The 23,184-nt window shown below is 34.0% G+C and overlaps 3 protein-coding genes across 4 annotated transcripts; 2 read left to right on the plus strand and 1 right to left on the minus strand.

Moving 5' to 3' along the window:
• Positions 1-686: 686 nt before the first annotated feature.
• On the minus strand, positions 687-9,581 carry LOC100800660 (uncharacterized). 2 transcript variants are annotated; one of them, XM_041016199.1, is made up of 8 exons: positions 9,172-9,460; positions 6,041-6,192; positions 4,938-5,923; positions 3,594-3,654; positions 3,409-3,515; positions 2,750-2,840; positions 1,605-1,652; positions 687-925 (listed from the first exon to the last, which is right to left on the minus strand). In XM_041016199.1, the coding sequence occupies exons 3-8, from the start codon at positions 5,783-5,785 to the stop codon at positions 866-868; spliced, it is 1,215 nt and encodes a 404-aa protein (XP_040872133.1). In that variant the 5' UTR covers positions 5,786-5,923; positions 6,041-6,192; positions 9,172-9,460; the 3' UTR covers positions 687-865. The 2 variants fall into 2 exon arrangements, with proteins under 2 accessions (XP_040872133.1, XP_003527593.1); XM_003527545.5 differs by having other exon boundaries at positions 4,938-6,192; positions 9,172-9,581.
• Positions 9,582-13,286: 3,705 nt separating this feature from the next.
• LOC100793960 (uncharacterized) lies at positions 13,287-14,723 on the plus strand. The gene is made up of 3 exons (XM_003526780.5): positions 13,287-13,479; positions 13,553-13,899; positions 13,998-14,723. The coding sequence occupies exons 1-3, from the start codon at positions 13,378-13,380 to the stop codon at positions 14,467-14,469; spliced, it is 921 nt and encodes a 306-aa protein (XP_003526828.1). The 5' UTR covers positions 13,287-13,377; the 3' UTR covers positions 14,470-14,723.
• A 2,507-nt stretch (positions 14,724-17,230) lies between these two features.
• Positions 17,231-22,128, plus strand: LOC106799192 (RNA polymerase sigma factor sigB). Its single transcript, XM_041016202.1, has 7 exons — positions 17,231-17,623; positions 17,748-17,914; positions 19,360-19,959; positions 20,766-20,996; positions 21,109-21,249; positions 21,353-21,553; positions 21,658-22,128. The coding sequence occupies exons 1-7, from the start codon at positions 17,545-17,547 to the stop codon at positions 21,937-21,939; spliced, it is 1,701 nt and encodes a 566-aa protein (XP_040872136.1). The 5' UTR covers positions 17,231-17,544; the 3' UTR covers positions 21,940-22,128.
• Positions 22,129-23,184: the final 1,056 nt, after the last annotated feature.

Genomic DNA, 23,184 nt, shown 5'->3' on the forward strand with positions numbered 1-23,184 from the left:
TCAATTTTAAATGATTATTTTAAGGTGGCCCTTCAGGGGACCGTTCGTAATTTATTTTAAATTGGAAGTCTCAATAGTGAGTGTATATCTAAATGAGAAAGTAAAAGTGGCACGATCTCAATGCAATGATTTCTAAATAAGTTTTGCCCCCTTGCCTTAGTTCGGTAGACGCACACAGCTAATTATTAGTGTTGTTTCACAGAATGTTTGAACATCAGAGATTCTAAATCACTGGCAGAATGGAAAATTTTCATGTTTAATCTGTAAGCGTGAACTCGCGGGTAGTATGTCTGAATGTCTTGGGTGTTTGTGCTTTGCATTATTCTGTACCGCGTGCTATTCAATGGTTGTCAAATTTCCTTGATGTGAAATGGGTTTTTTACTACGCATCAAAATAGGACATTTTTTCGTATTTGAATTCAGATGTGTAGCATAAATCCAAATTCTTACTTCCAAAAAGACAACTTAACTAAAACCAGGATGCCAGTAATTCCATGACAACGATAAAATCAAATTGAGCATCACTCGGATATGAAGCCCTCAGATGGGTGAAGTTACCCTAAGTTATGATGATCCATTGCACTGTTTACACTATCATTTTTTTTTATCAATAGGATTCTAAGACAGTTAGTTACCAAGAGGTTTCCACTATCAAATTGAAGCTATACGATTGATCACATTCCACATATATGAAAAATATTAAAAATCAAAAAGTAAAAAAGAAACTACAAAAAAAAAGGTTAAAAACCCGGAAGTTATATTCTAAATCCATTAACATGCCTTAAAAACAAAATACCACTGGAAGGCATGGAACATGTAAATTGTAGCATGTACAAGGACAAAAATATCCAGCTCTCACCAGACTTCATTCACTATTATGTGTGCAATCTGATTTTTTCCGCTTAGCAGCAAGTCGAGGCCGTAGCTGTATGGGCATGTAAGTAGGTAAACTTCCGTAAGTAAATGCAACAGTATGAGAAGGAAGGAAATTTTAAAATAAAAAATAAAAAGCAGTACATGTGTGGTGTCAAAACTAAATGGATTATAGTGGACTGCGTTTAAGCATGTAATAATGGTAACAAATAACTTCAACGGAATGGTGGGATAAGCCTGCCGTGAGGGCCGTAAGAGGAAGGATTTGCCAACAAATTGACTATTGCTAGGTTATGTTCAACAAAAAGGTAAAAATGAAAATGAATAAATATATCAAAGATAAAAAAAATATATATATAAAAAATTAAAAACTAAAAACTAAAATTTAAAAAAATATTATTTCAATTAAGGTTTCAAAATACGTTAGAAACTTTTAAAAAAATTTGTTTACTGGTCAAATTAATTTTTCAGCTAATAAAAAAAACTAAAAACTAACTAAAAACTAACTAAAATGTCTTGTAAAAAATAGCCTACTTGTCTCTTACTAATCAAACCAATTTCTCGTTAAATTATTTACTTACTGTTAACATTAATTAGCACGCAAATAGAAGTAAAAACAATTTACCAAAATAAAAACAGAAGTATAAACCAACAAATGCAAACTACTAATCAATCACTAAATATTCTTTTGACATAAATACAATAATAAAAATTATGCAGTTCACGCATACCATTTCTATATACTTCAGTTGCTTCAGTACTTGATCTGTTTCAAGCTCCTGCAGCAATAAATAACAGGGGAAATGGATAGAGTTAAATGAAAATTGATTATTTAAGCAGTGATCAAAATACTGGATTTAACAAGATATTGTTGAAAAGACTAAACTACTTGGAAGCAGAAAAAAAGACAAATATGCAAAAACCTAGGCCCCCGTGTGCACAACTTGTATCTGAAATTAAGGCCCGTGTGGTTGGCCTGGCTAAAGTCTAATGCAGTTGCATAGTAACTAGTTTGCATAATTTAAGACAAGCAATATTTCTCAGAAATATAAGAGTTTGAATTCACAGATAAGTACGTTAATATTTTTGTAATGACTTAAACTCTGCATGCACAACAGCAGGTAATTACCAACTTAACTAATAAGAAGAAGAAGAAGAAGAATTACAAACACTAAATTATAGTTGTCAACAACAAGCATAGGGCATCTAGGGAGGCTTGGTGGTGATGCGTTTTATAAACACCTCTTCTAGATATCAGGATTGCTATAATTTATGATAGACATACAACGGACAAAGACCTTGTCCATATCCATATCAATATCTATATCCAATACATGCAAGGCACAATACTATTCACTACATCACTCCTACATTTTAAATTGAATTTTAGTATCAAATATTTTAAATACATCTTCATATATTCAAACATGTCTGACAATTGACAAATCCTAGCTGTTTCATACTTCCCATATCAATATTATGTTTTATATAAAATTTAATACTCATCAATATATTGTTATGCTGCGTCGTGTCTTATATTTTTGCCATATATCCCGAGTTCTGAATAGTTGTATCTTTGTTATATTGGTGCACTCTAACAAACACAACAATATTGTGTGTGCAAGAGCATATAGATCTGGCCATACTCAATCAAGGTTAAGAAAAATCTTTAATCATAAATAATAAAAGACGTGAGGTTACAGAATTAAAATGGAATACTTCTTCAACATAATATTTGTTGAAGCTTTGTTGAACATGTAGGTAGAAAACAAAAAAAAAAAAATTGAGTCCTCCAACTCAACATTAAAAATACTAACACCTCCATGACAAGACAATCAACAGAAAGGAGAAAGCTGAAGAGTTAAATATATTTCACCTGAGGTACAGCACAATCAGCATGAGATGGATTCCAATGGATAGCACAAAAGCAATCCCAGTCATCAGTTTGAACTTCAAAAAGAGGAGCCCTGCGAAAGAAAAATATTTGCTAGAATTAACAAAATTTAAGCACAATCAACAAGAGACTCTTTCTCACACAATACTCATTTCTCCCTTCTGTATCAGAATGAAAGCGGCAAATTCAACAAAAGGAAATAAGTAGAAAAGTGTGTGTTTTTTTTTGCTCAGCAAAAATAGATATATTTACATATATGAGGAGTACCAGTGGTACTAAAAGTACATGATGAGGATTAGGTAGACAGCTGGTTCCTTTGGTTGTTACAAGGAACCGAGCTAGTCCACTATATAATATTACAAATGTCCAGCACCTACAATCCCTTCCTAAATACAAAAACCTTCTCTTAGATTAGTGGACCATTGGTTAAAGTGTAGTGCAAAATCTTTCTCCATAGATTTGAGCCATGTCCAAATTAGGAATGTGTGATGGTGCACAAATGCCTTTCTTATACTAGGCAAATTTTGGTTTTAAGGATATCATTTTTTTGTTTCATAGATAATAAAGTCTTAAATAAGAAGATCATCCCTCAAAATGATAACTTATAAAATCATTCAAAACAACAATGTCATGTGACTTACCTGCGCCACTTTCCACATATAGTTTCATTGGCTCTATCTAAAACCTCCTGACATTTAATCCAATTACCAATGGAACTAAGTTTAGTAGGATTTCTCATATTCTCTCCCTGCAGAATAGAAAAGCATTTCCATCACTCTGAGACTCGTTAAAATGAAGATCATAAAGCAAACACAAAAACCTTTACCAGCAATTTATAAAATTCTGAAGGACTAATTTCCAATGGTTCAGGAAGGGCATCTTCATCACTGCAAGAAACAGCAAAATGATAGCAATCAATTAATGAAATCTGGCTAAAATATACACCTCAAGAACATGCTTATGGATAGACAAACTAAATATGCACAATAAGAAAGCCTCACACTTAACCCAAGACCCAATCAGGAGAGAAATCTCAGCAACTGTTCTTATGTTAATTGTGCCTTATTCTATCAAGGGAATTGCTTAAAAAAGAAAAGTAAAACGTCAAGTTTCTCTGTTCTTTGCCAGTGAATTTGCAGACGTTTACAACGGTATAGGTAAAAGAACAAGGTTCAAGGAGCGTAGCAAAAGACTATGGCAAAAGAAAATGTCTGAAGGCCAAGCTTATTTTATGTGGACAAACTATTCTTTGGGGGTTTAGTAGAATAAAGGGGTTCAACCACTTGGAGTTGTAGTGTGCTTTCAGTTATTAGATAAAGTCTTGCATTGAGTGAACAATTACATTTGAGGGAAATCAACTTCAAATTGCCCACCAGATAGCCAGCTAGTGTGGCCTACCTACACCTACATTTGATAGGGCTTCCTTTGATGAGCCTCCAAAGTACATGACCACCCCTTCGATGAGCGTTTGGTTGACAAACACTTCCTACTACAAAGAACATGATCTCTAAAGGTGGTAGGTGATCCGTGCTGCGACAATGTGGCTCTAAAGAAGACCCTTCAACACCAAACACCCAACCCTTTTACTTAAACACTAGGATCCTAGCATCCACTCCCCTTTATCTTGGATGCTTGGCCTTTTCCAAGACCATTAGCCTCATTGCAACAAATGGACCCTAAATCTAGGAATGCATCTCCTTAGGGTACTCAAATCTCAAGATCAAAAGGTTACAAATGCTATTTTCCTTAGGGTACTCAAATCTCAAACCAAAAAATCATGTCACTCCATCGATGTAATGTAACCTTCCATGAGAAGTGAGAACTAGCCCTATTACCCCAAGGTTGCCCGTCAAAGTGACAGGACAACTAAGGAAAATTCGAGAAATCGAGACAACAAAGACCATTCCAAATTTCCAACAACTGAAACTACTCCAAAAGCACCTGTCCAAACTCATGTGGTTGAACCCCTTTATCTAATAACTGAAAGCACACTAGAACTCCAAGTGGTTGAACCCCTTTATTCTACTAAACCCCCAAAGAATAGTTTGTCCACATAAAATAAACTTAGTAAAAGCATATATTTAAAGCAATGTAAGAGACATCTAGTACAATTGACGGATGCCATAGAAAATATTTGGTTCCAAACATTTGTGATTAAAACAGAAGATACCTTTTCATCGGGCCTGACCAGTCAAGAACTTCTGCTTGAAAACCTTTACCAACTCGCACACCAGTTGTATAGGGCTTGGTGTCTCTTAACATCAACAGTATGGGATTCAATTCAGCCTTAACTGGGGCAGTTCTACATTTGCCCAATTCATTGTGGATACTTGGTGATCTGATAACTGTCTCCTTGAGAATTTTCTGCCTCTTTTTAAGACATGAATGACAAAACCACTCATCAATTGGTAATTTTTTCAAACGTGGATTGTAGCAAGACAGATGATATGCATCTTCACAATGATCACATAAAAGCATGTTCAATGAACTGTCTAAATCACCACATATTTTGCATGACCTGGAACAGCAGTTATTACCAGTGGTAACAGCATCTTCCCCAGAAGCCACATTATCTACAGGGGAATCTTCTTTAAGAAGTCCATGGCTTCTTAAAATATTAATGCAGAAATCCTTTTCTGTTACTTCTTCCCTTGTGCAATCCATGACTATTATACTGGAGGAGCATTCACCAGTTTCATCCATTTCAGTTTCCATATTTGGCTTTGAAGAGGAGCAACTATCATTTACACTATTAATACCTAAGTTTTTATGTGTGCTATCTTTGGCTACTCTATCAAATAAGACTGAAGGCATGGTAGGATCTTTAACCATTTCAATTTCATGCTTAACTTGAAAACCAGTTGGCTGATCCTCCGCTGATGATAAATGTGCAGCGGAACTTATGACTGAAGGGCAGTTTGCACTTGCCTGCACATTAGTTGGCCCTAGGTCGAAATTTGAGTCCTTACAGAGCTTCTTTCTCCTGTATACCATATTAGGTGTAGTATTTTCTGTCATTATACTAGCAGTTGACGGCTGACCAAAGCTAACTAAACAGCTTGATCTGTAAGGATCATCAGCATTCCTTTTATCTTCTTCTACTGGTTCAGCTTTTCTACACCAGTCAAGAGGGTACTTATTGCATTTCAGACCCACCTGCCAAGTTTCACCACTAGGCATCCGATCACATAGAACATCTTTCCCATCATCAGATACATAACATAGACCAGCTTCAACTGAACTAAGGACAGAAGTTTGTATTAACATTATCACCTGAATCAAATTCAGAAAAAATGTTGTGTGTTGCTATAGAGCCCCAGAGATAAAAAGACAAGACAGCAGTGTTTCCATGTTTCGAATTAAAGATTATTGAACTGTTAGAAGCATGTCCATCAATCTCATCCAGTCAACACACTAATGGCCACCTGATTTAAAAATCACAAACAGAAGTAGGGAAAAAGATAAGAAACGAGTATAAAAAGGGAAAACAGACTTGCAATCATAAATAATTAGACATCGCAGTCTTTAGCCATAAAACATCATGTATGAATCGATTTTTTAATTACTGCAAATCTGAAAGGTTCAAAATTTCAGGATGGAGGCCAACAGCATCCTACAAACTAAATCAATGCCTTTTTCGTCACCCTGAAAAATATATGTCAACACAACACAACACAACAAAAAACATTACAATGAATCATTTGAAGAAAACCCAATTATGGATGTTAAATTTTCTTAACCTATCATACAACCAGATAAGCACCCAAGTACTTGGGGAACCCTCCCTTAAAAGCTTAGCTGTCAAGGGAGGAGAACCAAGCACTTAAATATTCCATTGATCATCCCATACTGCCCAATGTGGGACTTAGGAACCCCCATAATACCCAAGTTCCTATAATAGCACAAAGAGCCAATGTCCTAGCGGCTAACACTCTACAACACTTCACTCAGCCTTTTTGGACCGCCCCTCTATAGGTACCTCTTTCCAAGACATTGACAACCAACTCTGATACCAATTGATAAGCACCCAAGCACTTGGGGAACCCTCCCTTAAAAGCTAGCGGTCAAGGGGGAGAACAAAGCACTTAAATACTCCGAGCATCCCATGCAACTCAATGTGGGACTCAGACACCCCATAATGCCCAAGTCCCTATCAAAATTTTTTTGTTTTCTAACAAATCATCCTCCAGTTTCCTTCTTGATCTCTCTTTTACCCTTTTCCACAACCATTCAATCTCCTCATTGATGCTTCCATTGACCTTCTTTGTGTCCAAAACACCTTAAAGGCTTAAAGGATTTTCTCTCATCTTTTCCACAATGAGCATCACACCAATATCTCCTCATATACAATCATTTTGTATAATGACCTTTCTTGTGTGGCCACACATCCATCTTAAAATTCTCACTACTGCTACTCCCACAATTTTCTCTTGTCATGCCTATATGGTGAGTTTGGTTGTGTGGAAGAGAAAAGAATGGAAGAGAATTGAAAAGAAATATTTAAATTAAAGTAGAGATAAAGAGATCTGGGACCCACACTATTTTTTGAAATTTTACTCATGAATAGTAATTCCTTCCCCACAACCAAACAAGCACTTAAAGTCCAACATTCACTACTATAGTCAGACATAAAGCAGTATGATAAAATTTAACTTTGATCATAGTAGGTACTTTGCGATCACAAATAACTCCTCTTTTCCTCCATTCTAACCATCCCACTTGTATGTTGTGTATGACAACCTCATCAATTTATAAATCATTTTATGATATTGATCCCATTTTTTAAAATTTAGAAACTTGTGGTATGGCATCTTCTCTCATCCAAGCATGGATAAAATAATCAAGCCAATACTAACAGGCATGATACATTGATACCAAAAGTGTATCTCAATTATCAAGCCCAGCTCCTTCTAAAACCAAGTAATTCAAATCTATAAGCAATCAATAATTATGATACAAGACAAAGTCGCATAGAAAAAATTACCAGCACCACGCTATATCTCCTAATTGTTTTTTTTCTCTGTAACTTATTAAATTGTCCCCCATTAAATGCAAAATGCCAAAGCATTTTCCTTCACAGGAACTAAACAAGATCTCTCCTCCTTAAACAACAGATGTTCAATCTCATTCACCATCTCCCCAAAAGAAAAGAAAAAAGCAATACAACACTGATCCACTTCTCCACTCTGTTTGACACATAGGAAGGGAGTGCACAATGGAAAATTACTTGGCAAGATAAGAGCCTGTGCTTGATAAGGTAACCTTTACTCATTAAAACATATAAACTTTTATAAAATATAGCGATTAGAACATGAAAGTCGTGGCTCTTATACCTATCCAGTGCAATTACATTTTGCAATTCTCAATGTGGTGCAACTTCAATTTTATTCACCAAAATGTTGCAAGTTTCAGGAAGTTGTGGGTCTCATGACTTAGTAGGAGTTCATAAAACCTTGGTCTAACTAGTCATACAAAATATCACTAGTTTATTATAAAATTAACAAATCACCAATAAGTCATGTGTTAGACAAATGATTAAAGAAACTAATATTGAAAAATTAAACTTGAATGTAAGTCATGCTAATTACCCCACAATTTTAATTAAAAAAGTTAAGGAAAAACTCCTACTAAGTTGTGGGTGAAACCAATGACTTCCTGAAACCTGCACCATTTTGGGAAATAAAATTGATGTTGCACCAGACTAGGAATTACAATATATCATTGCCCCAGATAGGTGAAAAAGGCAAGTCGTCATCCTTGCTTGAAATAGGTCATGCAGACAGCATGTCATATGAACACAATAACATTGAATTTGCCGAAGACCAAATGATAATTTAACAATGCATAGAAAGAAAGAATCTTATAGTTTTGTAATCACTTTAAGTAATGGATGACACAAGTGCTTACTGCTCTTCCTGTTTCCATATAAACAAGTGATTGCAAACCAGAGCAATAAAACCTTGCTCTGAAATTCTAATCTAATCTCCACTTAAGTTCTGAAAAGGTTTCGTAATAATCAAATCTTGAATGAGGTTTTTGTTGATCCATCAAAATCTTCCAAAGCAGAAGAAAGCAAGTCTTCTTAAATTATTAGGAAGGGAAGTTCAAAGATTCTTGTTTACTGCTTTCACGTAGAAGTAAGACAAAACCTATGGATCATTCCAATCTCAACATGCTTCTTGAGTAAGAAATAATTTAAAAAGCAATAACCAAGGTTACTAGTTAGGGCTTGAAGGCAGAATTCCAATAAGGGAAAAATCACAGGCAATATTAAACAAAATCTTCCTAAACCTCTGTATGAAATAGCAATAAAGTAGACAATAGTTTGCAGTTTAACGATGGGAAAGAAATGGCAAACAGTAAAACAAAAATATGAATATAAGAGAAGAGGAACGAAGCATCACCCAATTGGATCAGAAATGGGAAAGGAGTGGGCGAAGGGCTTGCATTGAGTTGAGTTGAGACAAAGAGTGCCGTGCCACGCCCCAACACACAACACGAATAGGTTTTTACTTCTAAAAACGTCCCTTCCAATTTCTTGTTCCAAAAGCACACAATTATTTTGAATCCTAAGGAACAACCTTTCTCTCCATTCAATTTAAACAACCCTGCACATATTTATACGTGACATTAGACCCAATTTCCTCATTCAATTTCTTGATTTAAACTGGTACTCCTCCCAAATTTTGTAATATTTAAATAAACAGTTATGCTAATCATTGATGTTAGGAATTTGATAGATAAGATTGGCTAATGTTAGGAGGGAAGATTCTTGGTTAAGAAATTAAAAGAATATTTTGATCGATAAAATTGTGATATACAACTCTCATCTTTCATACAATATTTATAATAAACATTTTTTATTTTAATTTTTTAACAAATGTCCTAAAAATAGGATCCAATAAAATTACTCCATTTTAACATGAGATTATTATGTAAGGCATGTTAAGAAAAATTAATAAATAGATGAAAAACAATAATAAATTTGCAAAATTAACTTTATTTATTAAATAGATGAAAAAAAATAATATTAATATTACATTAAAAAATTAAAATAAAATTTTTTGAGATATAAGAATATTAGTGAAAAATAATTAATATTATATAAAATCTACCATGATATTTTATTTTGAGACATTTTTTTAAAATGCAGATATTTATTTTTTGAGACATACATACTATTTTTAAAAAGTTTTTTTATTAAAATCTATTGTACTTACTCATTTGATTTTTATAGATTATAAAAAAAGAAGTTTTTAGTTTTTGTACTTAAAACATTCTCTTTCAATTCTTATGTATAAAAAAAGTCTTATTTAATTTATACATATTTTTTAATTCAGATATTCGTTTTAATTTCTTTTATTATAATCGTAAAAAATATCTTTTATTTAGTATGAATTAAATAAGATTAAATGATGTGTAAGGGCATATTAAAAATGATATATCAAAGGATCTAATTTTTTTATTGAGGAGAATATGTGAGTATTGTAAGTCTTTAGTATTTGTTTTTCTTAGATGTGAAATACAATGTTAGAGTAATTATTAGTGAAATCACAATAATCATTTTAATCACTTAATAACATTTTATTATTAGTATTCTAACTTGTTATGTTTTTTAAATACCAAATGTATTTGTTTTTCATTTAATATTTGCTTACAGAATATTAAAAAATGCAAAAGGATATTATAACATGATATAGCATTTGTTCTTCTTCAATTATACCTAAACCTTTTTTATTGCACAATTATACCTAAACCTGATGGATACAAATACTTGGATCAATTTTAGGGAGCATTTGTTATAAGAAAACTTTCTAGTTTATTATTTTGAAGCTGGGAATGTATGTTTCACATATTTGGTTTATTATTTAAAGACAATATTCTTAAGACACATTGTTTCTAAAAATGTTTTTACTTGTATTTCCTACAAAACTATTCTCATAAGTTGAGAATCTGACTATGTTGAGTAAAAAATGTTTTATTGTGGTAAAAATATTATATTTCTCTTATATCATTTAATGTGATAAATAATTAAGATTACAAAAAAGTTCTATGGATGAAAAAAAAAACTTTGATTTCCCCAAATATTTATGACCAACCAAATAGATTTTAGTCATTCTCATAAATTATAATTTTCATAAATCATATGATTTCCTAGCATCATGATTAGGGGATTCATGACTCCCATAAATCATTAAGAAGATCATAAAGCTATAAGTCATGAATGGAATATTTCATCATAATACCCCATTGAAGAGGGGGGTTTAGAATGACACCATTAGAATAGGACGTCAAAATGTTATACTATATTATAGTTGCCATGCCAAAAGGCGCTACAACTACAAGGTTATTGCATACAAGTGGAGTATAATAATTATTTTTTTCTTATTTAAGGAAAAAAAAAACTTCGAATCAATGAGAAGCATGGTGCGACAGATAATAATAGAAAAAATGTAAAAAACTATTTGTTGATTTATAATGAAGAATTCATGTGATTCTAAGCCATTTTTTTTATGCAAACAGTCAAACACAAATATATTGCTAAGAGATAAGCCATTTATTTTCAGATCATTTAAAGCTTACATGAGAGAAATAAAGTGTGTATTTGGTGTTTTTAATGCAAAAAGTCTACACCTCGTAAAGTTAGTAAGGAATTATGTTCTATGTAATTTTTACAAAAAAACTTTTATTGTATATGGTTGGTTTGACCAGCTTTTCCGATCAAAACTAATAGCAACTTAATATAGCTCAATAGACTGGTATGAATTTACGAAAAAATCGTGACCAAACTATTTGCTAAATCAACCAAGTTGCACATAAATATCGTCTCATTGCATAAATCACATGTTTCGCTATGAATGTTACCAAGAACCTTAGGCTTGCAACTATTCTTCATGAAACCAATCATCAACATAAGAAGTTGGGAAGTTGGTGCACATGATGATGATGGTGGTGGTCGATGGGAAAAGAGATTATAGAATGAGAAAGAAAAAATAGTCTAATTGAGAAGGCAAAAATCACAACAAGAAAAAAAAAAAGAAGAAATTATTTGAACTAGTCCATATCATCAACTTAGTTCCAAATCTGCCAAAATTGGTCATTCGCTTGTCCGGTGTCAATTCGATTTGAAAACACCAACTGCACTTTGTTGAACCTACATCATGATTTGTTATGTACACATTGTCTAATCCTCATTGTCATGATCAATAGAATTATAAAAACAATCCAACAATTTTCACATGTCAATTGGACAATATAAAAAACTCTTTTGTTTACTCTTCTCATTTTTACTTTTCAAAATATCGTGTAACAAGGACCACCACCTAGTCTCTATATGCCATATATAAAATTTGTCCAGCTAACTTCCACACGTTGGCTGGACACAACAATATTTTTTTTTTCACTTTTATTACACGTTGATTGGACACAAAATAATATATTTTTTCCACTTGTATTATTTCTCTCGGTGACACATTGTATTTCTATTTTTTTTAACTGTGCTTCGTGCATGGGTCTCACGCTAGTTTTTTATTAGGCTACATGAGTGAAATGAACTATTTAATTTTTTTTTATTTTTGGTTTATTTTTATCTTTTATATTTTAAAAAATTCATATTAATCTTTTATCTTTTAAAATTGGTTTAAACTAATCCTTAAACTAACACGGTTAATAATTTAAAAATATTAGCGACTAAAAATATCACAAAATGTGTTTCTTAATTCTTTTCTCCCTCCCTCTTCTTCTTAGTGTGAGTTAGGGTTAGGATTTGATGTGGACGGGGTTGTCCAAGAGGAAGTCAAGGTTAGAGTTTTAAGGATCTCCAAAGGGGTCATGCCCTTCACAGTGCAGACAATGGGGTCCACGTGGTGGTTCAACCACATTGGCACCATCTTTAACAACAATGTGTAAGGGCATTTTATTGGTGGGACTGTTGGGAAAGTCGACGTCCGCGACAAACCCCAACATCACTAGACGATCATCTTCTTGGCGTCGGAGGAGGAATGCCAAGCTCGTCAACGACATCTTATTAGGAATCTTCTCGACGTCGTCAATGAGCAGCCACAAAGTCTTTTGCAGATATGTCACAACAGAGTGTAAATATGTGGTGTGGAGCGCATATTTTTCGTAGTTCCGACATTCGTTTTTACAGTTTTTTACTCCTTTAATTGTGTCACAACTTCGACGTTACCACCTTCCTCATCGTGGTCTACATCTTTGTCGTTGATGTTTTCATCCTATCCGACTCTAGTAGATCTGTAATTGTAATTATAGTGTGTAGCTTTGAATTTGTCATGGTTTATGATTGTTGTTGATTATCTAGATAATTTGCTCTTCATTGATTGTTTTTGTTTAGGAAGAGGGACAATATTACATTTTGTGGTAATTTTTAGTCACCTGATTGCTGTTTTGAACTAATTCAAAAAGATAAAAGACTGATGTGAATTTTTTAAAAGATAAAAAATTAGAATGAAAAAAGAAAGATAAGAAATAAATAGGTCATTTGACTTATTTATAATAAATTAAATGAAATAGAAAGAGGGGGAAAGTAGAGAGAGAGAGAGAGAGAGCTAAAAAGGGTAAGGAGAGAGAGTTTTAATTTGTGGAGCGAAATGGATGCGGCATTGTCGTCCATCTCTCCAAAGAGCTCAAGCGCATCATCACTGCCACTGCTTTCATCCTCCAACAACTATCGCCCTGCCGTTATTCTCCCAGTTAATATCTCTGTCTCTGTCTATGTCTCTCGATACATTTGCAATTGCATTCATTGTCTTTCTCTTTCTGCAGGGCTTAGGGAACAACTCCGGTGACTACCAGAGTTTGAAGCAAACGCTGAACGACAAGTACGGCGTGGCCACCGTGGTGGCCAAGGTGTCGAGGCTTGATTGGTTCCGCAACGCTGCTGGTTTGCTCGACCGCAATTATTGGCGTGGCACTCTGCTACCCAGACCTGTCCTCGATTGGTATTTGGAGAGGGTTCACGATGCTGTTCAAGAGGCTAAGGAGGGTGCTGCAAATGGAACTGTGTCTTTGATTGGACACTCGGCAGGAGGATGGCTCGCGCGTGTCTATATGGAAGAATTTGGAGTGTCCAACGATATATCCCTCTTATTGACCCTTGGAACTCCTCATCTGTAACTAACAATTTCTCTTTCCTTTCTCAATTATCATTGCATTTGCATCAACGCTTCTAAGTTCTAATATTATACCAACTTAATTCCCCTCCTTTCAGACCACCCCCGAAAGGCGTGCAAGGGGTTATTGATCAAACGCGGGGTCTCCTTGATTATGTTGAACAAAATTGCTCCAAACCTGTTTACACCCCTCAGGCTCAAGTCAAGTATGTATGTATAGCAGGAAGGTATATTAAAGGAGCAAGGCTTTTTGGCAACTCCAATCCAAATCCAGATATTGAGGGCGAGGCTCAGCTAGTATCCGATGCTGCTATTCTCACCACCTATCCATCTAAATCTAATACAACATTACGTGCTCGCTTTGTGGGGCAAGGATACAAACAGGTTTGTGGCCAAGCAGATGTATGGGGCGATGGTGTTGTACCAGAAGTATCAGCTCATCTTGAGGGTGCACTTAACATTAGCTTCCATGGAGTTTATCACTCGCCAGTTGGTGCAGATGATGCAACCAGACCATGGTATGGTTCACCTCATGTCTTGGACCAATGGGTACAACACCTTCTTAATTAATTTTCAAATGTTTCACCACTTCATCTATGTATTGTTTAATCTGTTACCAAGTCATTGTTTTATCATTCTATATATAGCCTCTCCTTCCTCTGGCTCCTTCTGTAATTTATTGTTACCTTTTCTAATTAACACGTGTTATTTTGTCTTGAGAGTTGAGATGAGATCATCAATTCACTTAACTGGAGCTCATTCATGTTAGAGACTTAGAGTTGTGAGACTTTTTGTCTTTTGAATAAGTAGAGTCTTTGCTGTTACAGACTTTTCTCCTTATTTTTTCTGTTTTTTAGTTAGTTATTGCTATCCCAATAAAATCTTAGTAGTTGAGATTTTTTAAGCATAGCCCAAGAATTGTCTGTTGTATTCTTTGTCTTCAATTCTAATTTCTAAATTTCATATCAGCATATCCCATACTTATATGTTCCTTTTAAAATTTGATAATTGACGGTGGTACCTAACAATAGCCAAATTTCTATGGGCAATGAGACAATTTTTTTTAGTATTTTGGTTTTTAAAAACAGTGAGGTTGAGTACTATATTCTGTAGGCAATTCTGCAAATATGTTTACTTCCAACAATTTTTCGTCTACAATTTTAATGTTTAACGGTGAAAATGATCATATTTGGGTAGTCAAGATGAAGTTTTATTTAAGGTCTTTAGATTTGAGAAATATTGTGATCTCTAAAGCTAACTCACCAGTCATTGAGAGACAATCCTACAATGCTCAAATTAATGCTTACGAGGAGGAAAAACTCAAGAAAGATAGAGCCATTGCGTGCGTGGTTACATTCAAGACTTGCTGATCACATTTTAAAAAAGAACAGACTTGGAAACACCTAAAAAGTATGAACAAGAACAAGCTCAGAGATGAATTTGAGGGTAATAATAAAGGTCAAATTTGTTATACTCCTCACATTGAAAAAAGAATGGTTTAGAATTAATATTAATGGTCAGAATTGCTAGGATCAGACATTTTGGGTTGATCGAAACCGACTAAAGAAAACTACTAAGCATAAGAGGAAAAAGCTAGAAACGTGACTGACGAGTGACGAGAAAGCTTCAGGCTATTGGAATCCAATGAGACGAGGGGGTGTATGTATGTAACTTAGAGAGAGAATGCTAGCTCCTGTAATGGGAATTAATATTGGGGGGGTTGATTGTTAAATATATACTGCTTGCAGTTCCTTCAAGGGTAAGGATTTTTTGAAGTATATCAATAATCAATGGGTGTCTGGTATGGAGAGAGCGGAATTGGGGAATAGACGTTAGAGTGAGATCCAAGGGAGGTATAATAAATTACAAAACGAGGTATATTACTAAAAAAGAGAGGTATGAATAACAACTGCCACGGCTAGATTCAGGAAAATAATTGTGAATAATGTCAAACCTAGGGGATTTACTTGTCTTCCACACTTAGCCATGAGAGGAAAAAACTAAAAATATTCTTATGGTCGGATTGTTAATTCGTGAGAGATGACTTTCACGCGTTATTAGTATTAATCAATTGAATTAATATAAAAATTATGTTATAAAATAATTAATATTGTTATAAATCAAACACAATGGGGATTAACCCATTCGAACATACGAATTCGGATTGGCCCATACGTATTCGCAATCATGGCTGGTGCAGGGAAGAAAATCCTGAAACTTAAACCTATTGAAATCTGTTTTAGCTTAGACGTCTTTCCACTCCTAAATAATTGATCCTTCAAAATCTCTTAACTTGCATTATCTTATACTTTTGATCAATTAAATTAAATTATATTAAGAATGATTAATTCTTGACACAAATTTTATATCGATACAATAAACTCAATAGAAAAAAGTATAAATTATATTAAAATTGAGAAATAAATAATTCAGTATATAACATCAACAATAATTCTTAGTTATAGTTTTAGTTTCTCGCAAAAAAAAAAATCAAAATAATTCATCATAAACGAAAGAAAAAGATAATTCCCCATAAATAAGGTTCCATTTTGTTATGATTTTTTTCTTTCAAAATCGACTCTTATTAACACCAATGTTCAAAATTATTAATTTTACAATAATTAAAAAGTTAAGATTTTAAAATTTAATAAAGAAAAATAATATTTTCATAAATATATTCACAATTATTTGAATATTTTCACATACATAAGAACTATTTTCTTGAAAACTAAGATGTGAGAACAAATAAAAATAATTCCTTTGGAAATATAAATATTTTGATATCCGAATTAAAAAAATAAATATTTGTTAATTGTTTGTCTTTTGGTTCCTTTAAAGTGAACAACTTACTTTAGAACATAAATTAAGTAATTTTAGTTGTTGATACAAATCAATAATCAATATTATTTTTAAACATGCTGTCAGAGTCCAACAATATTAAACAGTTACTTCTTTTAATTTTTCAACTGTTTATTTTAACTTAAAAAATGTAAAGTTGAAAACAATCTAAAATTTGATTAAATTAGAAGTTATTTCAAATAACTTCTCATAAAACTATCTGTTTGTTTGTTTTATGAAAAATGATTTTTATGATAATAAACAAACATAAATTAGATATTTAAAAAAAATTCTAAACATAATTATTAAATTATTTTATACTATTTTTTTTATAACTAGAAAGTGTTTTAAACTTTTATTTAACACTCGGTTAATCTCCAATCTTTTAAGTTATTTTTAAAATTTTAATATAACGTAAAATTATTTTTAAATTTTTTTAATAAGTGTTTGATTTCACCTTATAGAATTGATTGATTCACCTGATCCATCCTTTGTTGCAACATTTAAGTGTTTTTCCAGTGAGAGTGGGATTTGTTTTGTTTTTTTTGTGTCGTGGGTAGACTTCAGCGGTTCATCTGAGCCTCACCCCCTTATCCGCATGTTCTGTCACAAACACCGATTCTCGACATGACACAACACAACACAACACTCATCTCCTTCCTTCCTTGCTAGTTCTTGTTCAACTGCCTGCCCCTCCGATCCCATAATCCTATGAAATGACACCCTTCACTCACAATCTCAACCTCGTTCATAACGTTGTTTTTCAATTAACAAAGCAAAACATTGTTGCTCGCCACAACCACTAGAATGTCGTGTTTGTTGCCGCACTTCAACTGCCACCTCGACACTTTCAGGACTCATCCCTATGCTCTTCCTACCCATCCATGTAATCCCCCCTTTCTCTCTCTCTCTCTCTCTCTCTCTCTCTCTCTCCCATTCGCAATTGAATTCTTGTTCTATTCTCACATGTGTCCTCTCCCCCCCCCCCCCCCCTCTCTTCTTTTTTGCAGCAAAAACAAGACTAAATTTGTGTTTCCAGCCGCAATGTGTGTTGTCTGCCACATCTCCTTCAACGCTGCTTAGTTTGGAAAAGAAGTTGGCATTAGATGCTCCTTCTGATCCAAACACGTCTTGGCCCTATATCGCTGCTGTTGCCCCTCCCTCACCACACTTAAAGGTTACACTTTTCATATTAATACACAATTTTACCATTACTTTGTATCTTCACTTCCAATGAAGGTTCATTGCTCTAGTGATGTGATCACACATTTAGCAAAAGATTATTTTTATATTGTTATTGAGTTGCCTTTAATTTTGTTAATGGGCCAGCCACCCGAGACTGTAACCCCATCTGATATGTTGGAATTCAAATTTTGAAGGAGAAAAGAATGGCAAGTCTGTGGTTGATAGGGTAAAAGTAGGGAAGTTTTGTGTATTTTCTTGGAATTTGGACCGGTTTATTAGGTTGCAGTTTAGGGTAAAAATAGGTGTGTTATTCATTGTAAAATTTTGAAACTCTTTGTATTTGTTTTCTACGAAAGAAATATAATCTCTCTAATTGTTTGTGGATGTAGGTCACATTGGCTAAACCATGTAAAATTTGTTTGTGTTCTTTTGCTTTTTTGGGTTTTTGTTTTATCCTCATTTTTTGCCGTAACAGTTGTTTTATATACATATTAAATCAATCTATTGCTTCTATTGAAAGGTGATTTTAATTTTTGAGAATATATAACCATGTTTGATTTTTTATTTGAAATACAATACAAAGTTTTAATCTATGCATGATGATGACTTGTTAAAACATTGTATCAATCTTGAAAAGATTTGAAGTTTTGGTGAGCATTTTGACATCAATGTTCTTGATTTACTTTTGGAATAGAAAGTATTGTTAGAAGTGCTAACAAAAGAATAAATGATCTATTAGAAACATTGGACTGTTGCAGTTTCTAAAAGTTGTTCAAAACTAAAATTGCTTAAATTGTATTTGAGGTCAACTGTTATAAGATAAGTCCAATGGACTAGCCATACTATTTATTAAGATCAAGTGAAATACCAGAGTTCCTCTATTACAGACCTCTGGTTTATAATTTTGTAGCTTAGGAAAAGCTAGAAAAATAAAATAAGGATTGAAGAGTTAAATTAGATTATGCCTCAAACAAAAATTTTGCCTAAGGCTCAAGAATTTCTAGACATGGCCATGTGAAGGTTGGTAGGTAAGATTGAATTGCCTTGCCCTTGTCAAAAAAGGTCTTGGGGCTGGTTGGCCTTCACCGGTACTCTGATTAAGGAATAGGACAACTTGATACCCTCTTCCCAAACTTTCTTCCTTCCAAAACAATAAATAAATTTTCTTGATTTCTCAATTTTGAAATTTCTTTTACATGCTATGTTCATTCTGTTTTCATTTTCAACCAAGTCACAAGTAGGAACTATTATAGATTCCCATTTGGCTGCTTTTAAACTTTCTTCTCAACTTTTTTCATATTCATATTTCAATAGTGACACATTTTATTTCTGGATCAATTTCTGACTTTTTGGGTTATCTCTATAGTTCTTTGGCCACACAGAAATTTAGCATGTCAAGCTTGCCCAGGAACTAATTATATCTATGCCTTTAAGCAGGCCAACTTTAAATCAACCTTATCTGCGGAATCACTTCTTACTAATGAAGAGGCTGTAATAGCTGCTGCTGCATCTGAAGCTCTTGCTCTTGCTAAAGCAGCTGTGAAGGTTGCAAAGGATGCAGTTTTACTAGTAAAAAAGAAGCCTCCAGCAGAAGCAGAGTATAAATCCCATGTTTCTTCCAAATCTGATGATTTACTTCTCAAATGGTTTCATCAAATGGAAGCGGAAGATGGTGTAGCAGAAGAGTCCATGGGTGCTGGAGCAGAAATAATGGAAGGTGTTGACATAAGCCCCAGCGAAGAGGAATCTGATCTAGAGCCTTCCCATGAGGAACTTGAGTGTCTGCAGGAACGGCTTTCAGACAATATAGCTGTAAGATCTAGGCGCCTAACAGAAAGAAAAGCTAAAAGAGTCAGAGCAGCAGAGAAGGCTACCACGAATTTTGCATCTTTAAAACCTGGCTCCTCCAGCAGGAGAAAGCGTGTTTCTATGCAAGAAGTAGATTATTCAGATCCACTTCGTTACTTAAGAACAACGACTAGCGCTTCTAGGCTTCTTACTCCAACTGAAGAAATTAAGTTGTCAGCAGGAATACAGGTGGTGGGATGTGCTATAAGTATTTTAGAGCAATCCAGTGTAGAATCATCCATGCTCTTAATGCCTTTGATTGTTGATATATTCCTGAAACACCTAATAATCAGTATAAAATCTTCACAAAGTGCATGCTGATCTTATTATTTCGTGAATCAATATTTGTCATTTTTCATATGACACAAGCCTCGTTTATCTGGCGGCATGTCATGTCCAGCACTACTTACAACATCACCTTGTCAGTTGCTTCAAAAGATATCGTTTAAATTTATTTTCTATGACTTGGCTGCTTAAATTCTTCTTCCCTTTTTATCCTACTATATGCATAAAATGGGCAGATAGGACTGTACATTCTTCCCTTACTTTCATTTTATTTTTTTAGAATAGTAAGTTTTTTTTTTTGGTTGGGATGCTCTTCAAGATTCTTCTTACTTGTTAGTTGGACATTCTTATATTTGAGAACCATCCAGGAAGGAAGAGTGTTACAAGGAAGTCAGCAAACAAATTGTTCATTTAATCATAGCAAATCAGCTTGTGCAGATTGTATTAATCATACTCCCTCCATCCCATAACAAGTGTCTTGTAAGAAGAAAAAAGAAGTGTTATTTTAGCCTTTCAATGTATTATTAATTGCTTTTTTCCATTTATACCCCTAATAATATTAATGTTGGGTAGCAAAAACTATAAATGATTTGATGAATTAATGATGATAAATATTTGCCAGTATAGTTTCTTTCTGACTATGGCGTAAAATTTTACTATTTTGCTTTTATTGTCTAATTCATTGCCTATTCTTCTGCAATATAATTCAGGACCTTCTAAAGCTTGAAAAAATCCAGGAGGATCTTGCAGAAAGATTTGGTGATCAACCCACGTTTGCTCAATGGGCAGCAGTGGCAGGGGTAGATCAGAAGACACTTAGGAAACGTTTAAATTATGGTATATTTTGCAAAGACAAAATGATTAAAAGCAATATACGACTTGTCATATCGATTGCTAAGAATTATCAGGGATCTGGGATGAATCTGCAAGATCTTGTCCAGGTATATTCTCACCTGTATTGTTTTTTGCTTAAAAAAATAATGATTGTGGAAAACATGGCAACTTTAACTGTTCCAGTAATAAACTATTTTACTGTTTCTCATTGGTTTACAGGAAGGATGCAGAGGCCTTGTAAAAGGTGCAGAGAAGTTTGATGGTACCAAGGGTTTTAAATTCTCCACCTATGCTCATTGGTGGATTAAACAGGCTGTTCGGAAATCACTTTCTGATCAGTCAAGAACTATTCGCTTGCCAGTGAGTATTATGTGAAAAAGAACAAGCTAATCTTGGTCATGAGTTGAAATTGCTCTTAATCTTTATAAGGGACTACATCATTGCAATATTTTTGGTTTAACAGTTCCACATGGTGGAGGCGACTTACAGAGTGAAGGAGGCCAGAAAACAACTGTATAGTGAAAATGGAAGACAGCCTGATGATGAAGAAGTTGCTGAAGCAACTGGGTTGTCAATGAAGAGGCTTAATGCTGTACTTATGACCCCAAAAGCTCCCAGATCTCTGGAACAAAAGATTGGGATCAACCAGAATCTTAAACCCTCAGTCTGTCCTAATCTCGTTCAAATTTTTGCTCCAGAAAAAAAAAAAAAAAACTCTTTGCTTTCATTTGATGTTCATTTTGCTGATACTTGTGTGTTTTTTACCAGGAAGTAATTTCTGATCCTGATGCCGAAACAGCTGAAGAACAGCTCCTTAAGCAGTTCATGAAGAAGGACCTAGAAGAGGCTCTGGACAGTCTCAATGCAAGAGAGAGGCAGGTGGTAAGATGGAGATTTGGTATGGATGATGGAAGGACGAAGACCCTGCAAGAGATAGGGGAGATGTTGGGTGTGAGTAGGGAGAGAATTAGGCAAATCGAGTCAAGTGCTTTTAAGAAGCTTAAGAACAAGAAGAGAACCAATCATTTGCAGCAGTATTTGGTTTCATAACCCTACCAAATATTGATATTGAACCATTGTATGAGTTTGCTTATTTGATACTTGTGAGGTTCTAATCTCTGTTGATCTTCGTCTGTATGTTCTTCCTCCATTTTTTCCCCCCATTCTCCAAAAGAGAAGAGAACATTATTTTTAGTGTACTAGGAAATGGATGTACACACAATGGAATAACTTGACTAGGAGTCCATCATTTTTAACGTACGTGAATGCGAAAATTGTTTCAGCAAAGTTATCTGCCGGTAGACGATGAATCACCATAGAAACTTGTTTGCGAATATACATGGGACGGACAGAGAAGAGAAGAGAATTCTGTGTAACTGTGTTGAATAGAATAATTGAATGAAATGCAGTTTGACAGTTACATAACAGCAAACAGCCATGCACAGTATAGTCATAGTCAATACAATAATATAACTAGCACTACAGCCATGCATACGGTAAGTTTATTTGCATTGCGGCTTTTCGGAGTTTCTCATTCATGCCAGGAATGAATTCTTGTTAAAGCCATTGGATAGCCTCCTCGGTCTGTGCCAAATGTACAGACTACAGAGGCACAAGCATGCATATTGTTTTTTTTTTCAGATATTTTTGTTGGTTTTTAATGAATAAAGGCAATGTTACAAAACACAATACATCTATAATGCTGGAAGCAAAAACAAAAAAACTAACTAAGATAAAACAGAAATATTCTCTTCTAAAGTTTAGGAACTACTTTCCTAGAGTTTAGTAATTCAAATAAAACAAAAATATTCTCTCCTAAAGTTTAGGAATTACTTTCCTAGAGTTTACTAATCACTACTTTGACTAAGAAGTCTTATTCTGTAAAGTCCTAACTTCTTTCTTAGAAACTCGAACTTATTAACCAGTAGTGGTTTGGTGAATAAGTTTACAACCTGATTTTCTATTTTGCAATAAACAAGAACAACAACTCCATCTCTCTGCACTTCCCTTACAAAGAACAACTTGATATTAAAATGTTTAATTTTCCCATGAAAAACAATATTATGGGAAATAGCGATCGCAGCTTCATTGTCAACAAAAATCTTTGTACTCTCCTTTTGCTCCATGTTAAGATCAATAAATATTTTTTCACAAAACTTGGTTAATAGCACGACAACAACAACAAATCCAACTTATGCTATAGACTAAGTAACTGTATCTTGTTTTTTCGAGCTCCATGAGAAAGCACTTAGATCCAAAGTTAAAACAATACCCTGAAGTACTCTTCATATCATC

The sequence above is a fragment of the Glycine max genome, chromosome 6, assembly GCF_000004515.6.
Source record: "Glycine max cultivar Williams 82 chromosome 6, Glycine_max_v4.0, whole genome shotgun sequence".
NCBI lineage: Eukaryota > Viridiplantae > Streptophyta > Magnoliopsida > Fabales > Fabaceae > Glycine > Glycine max.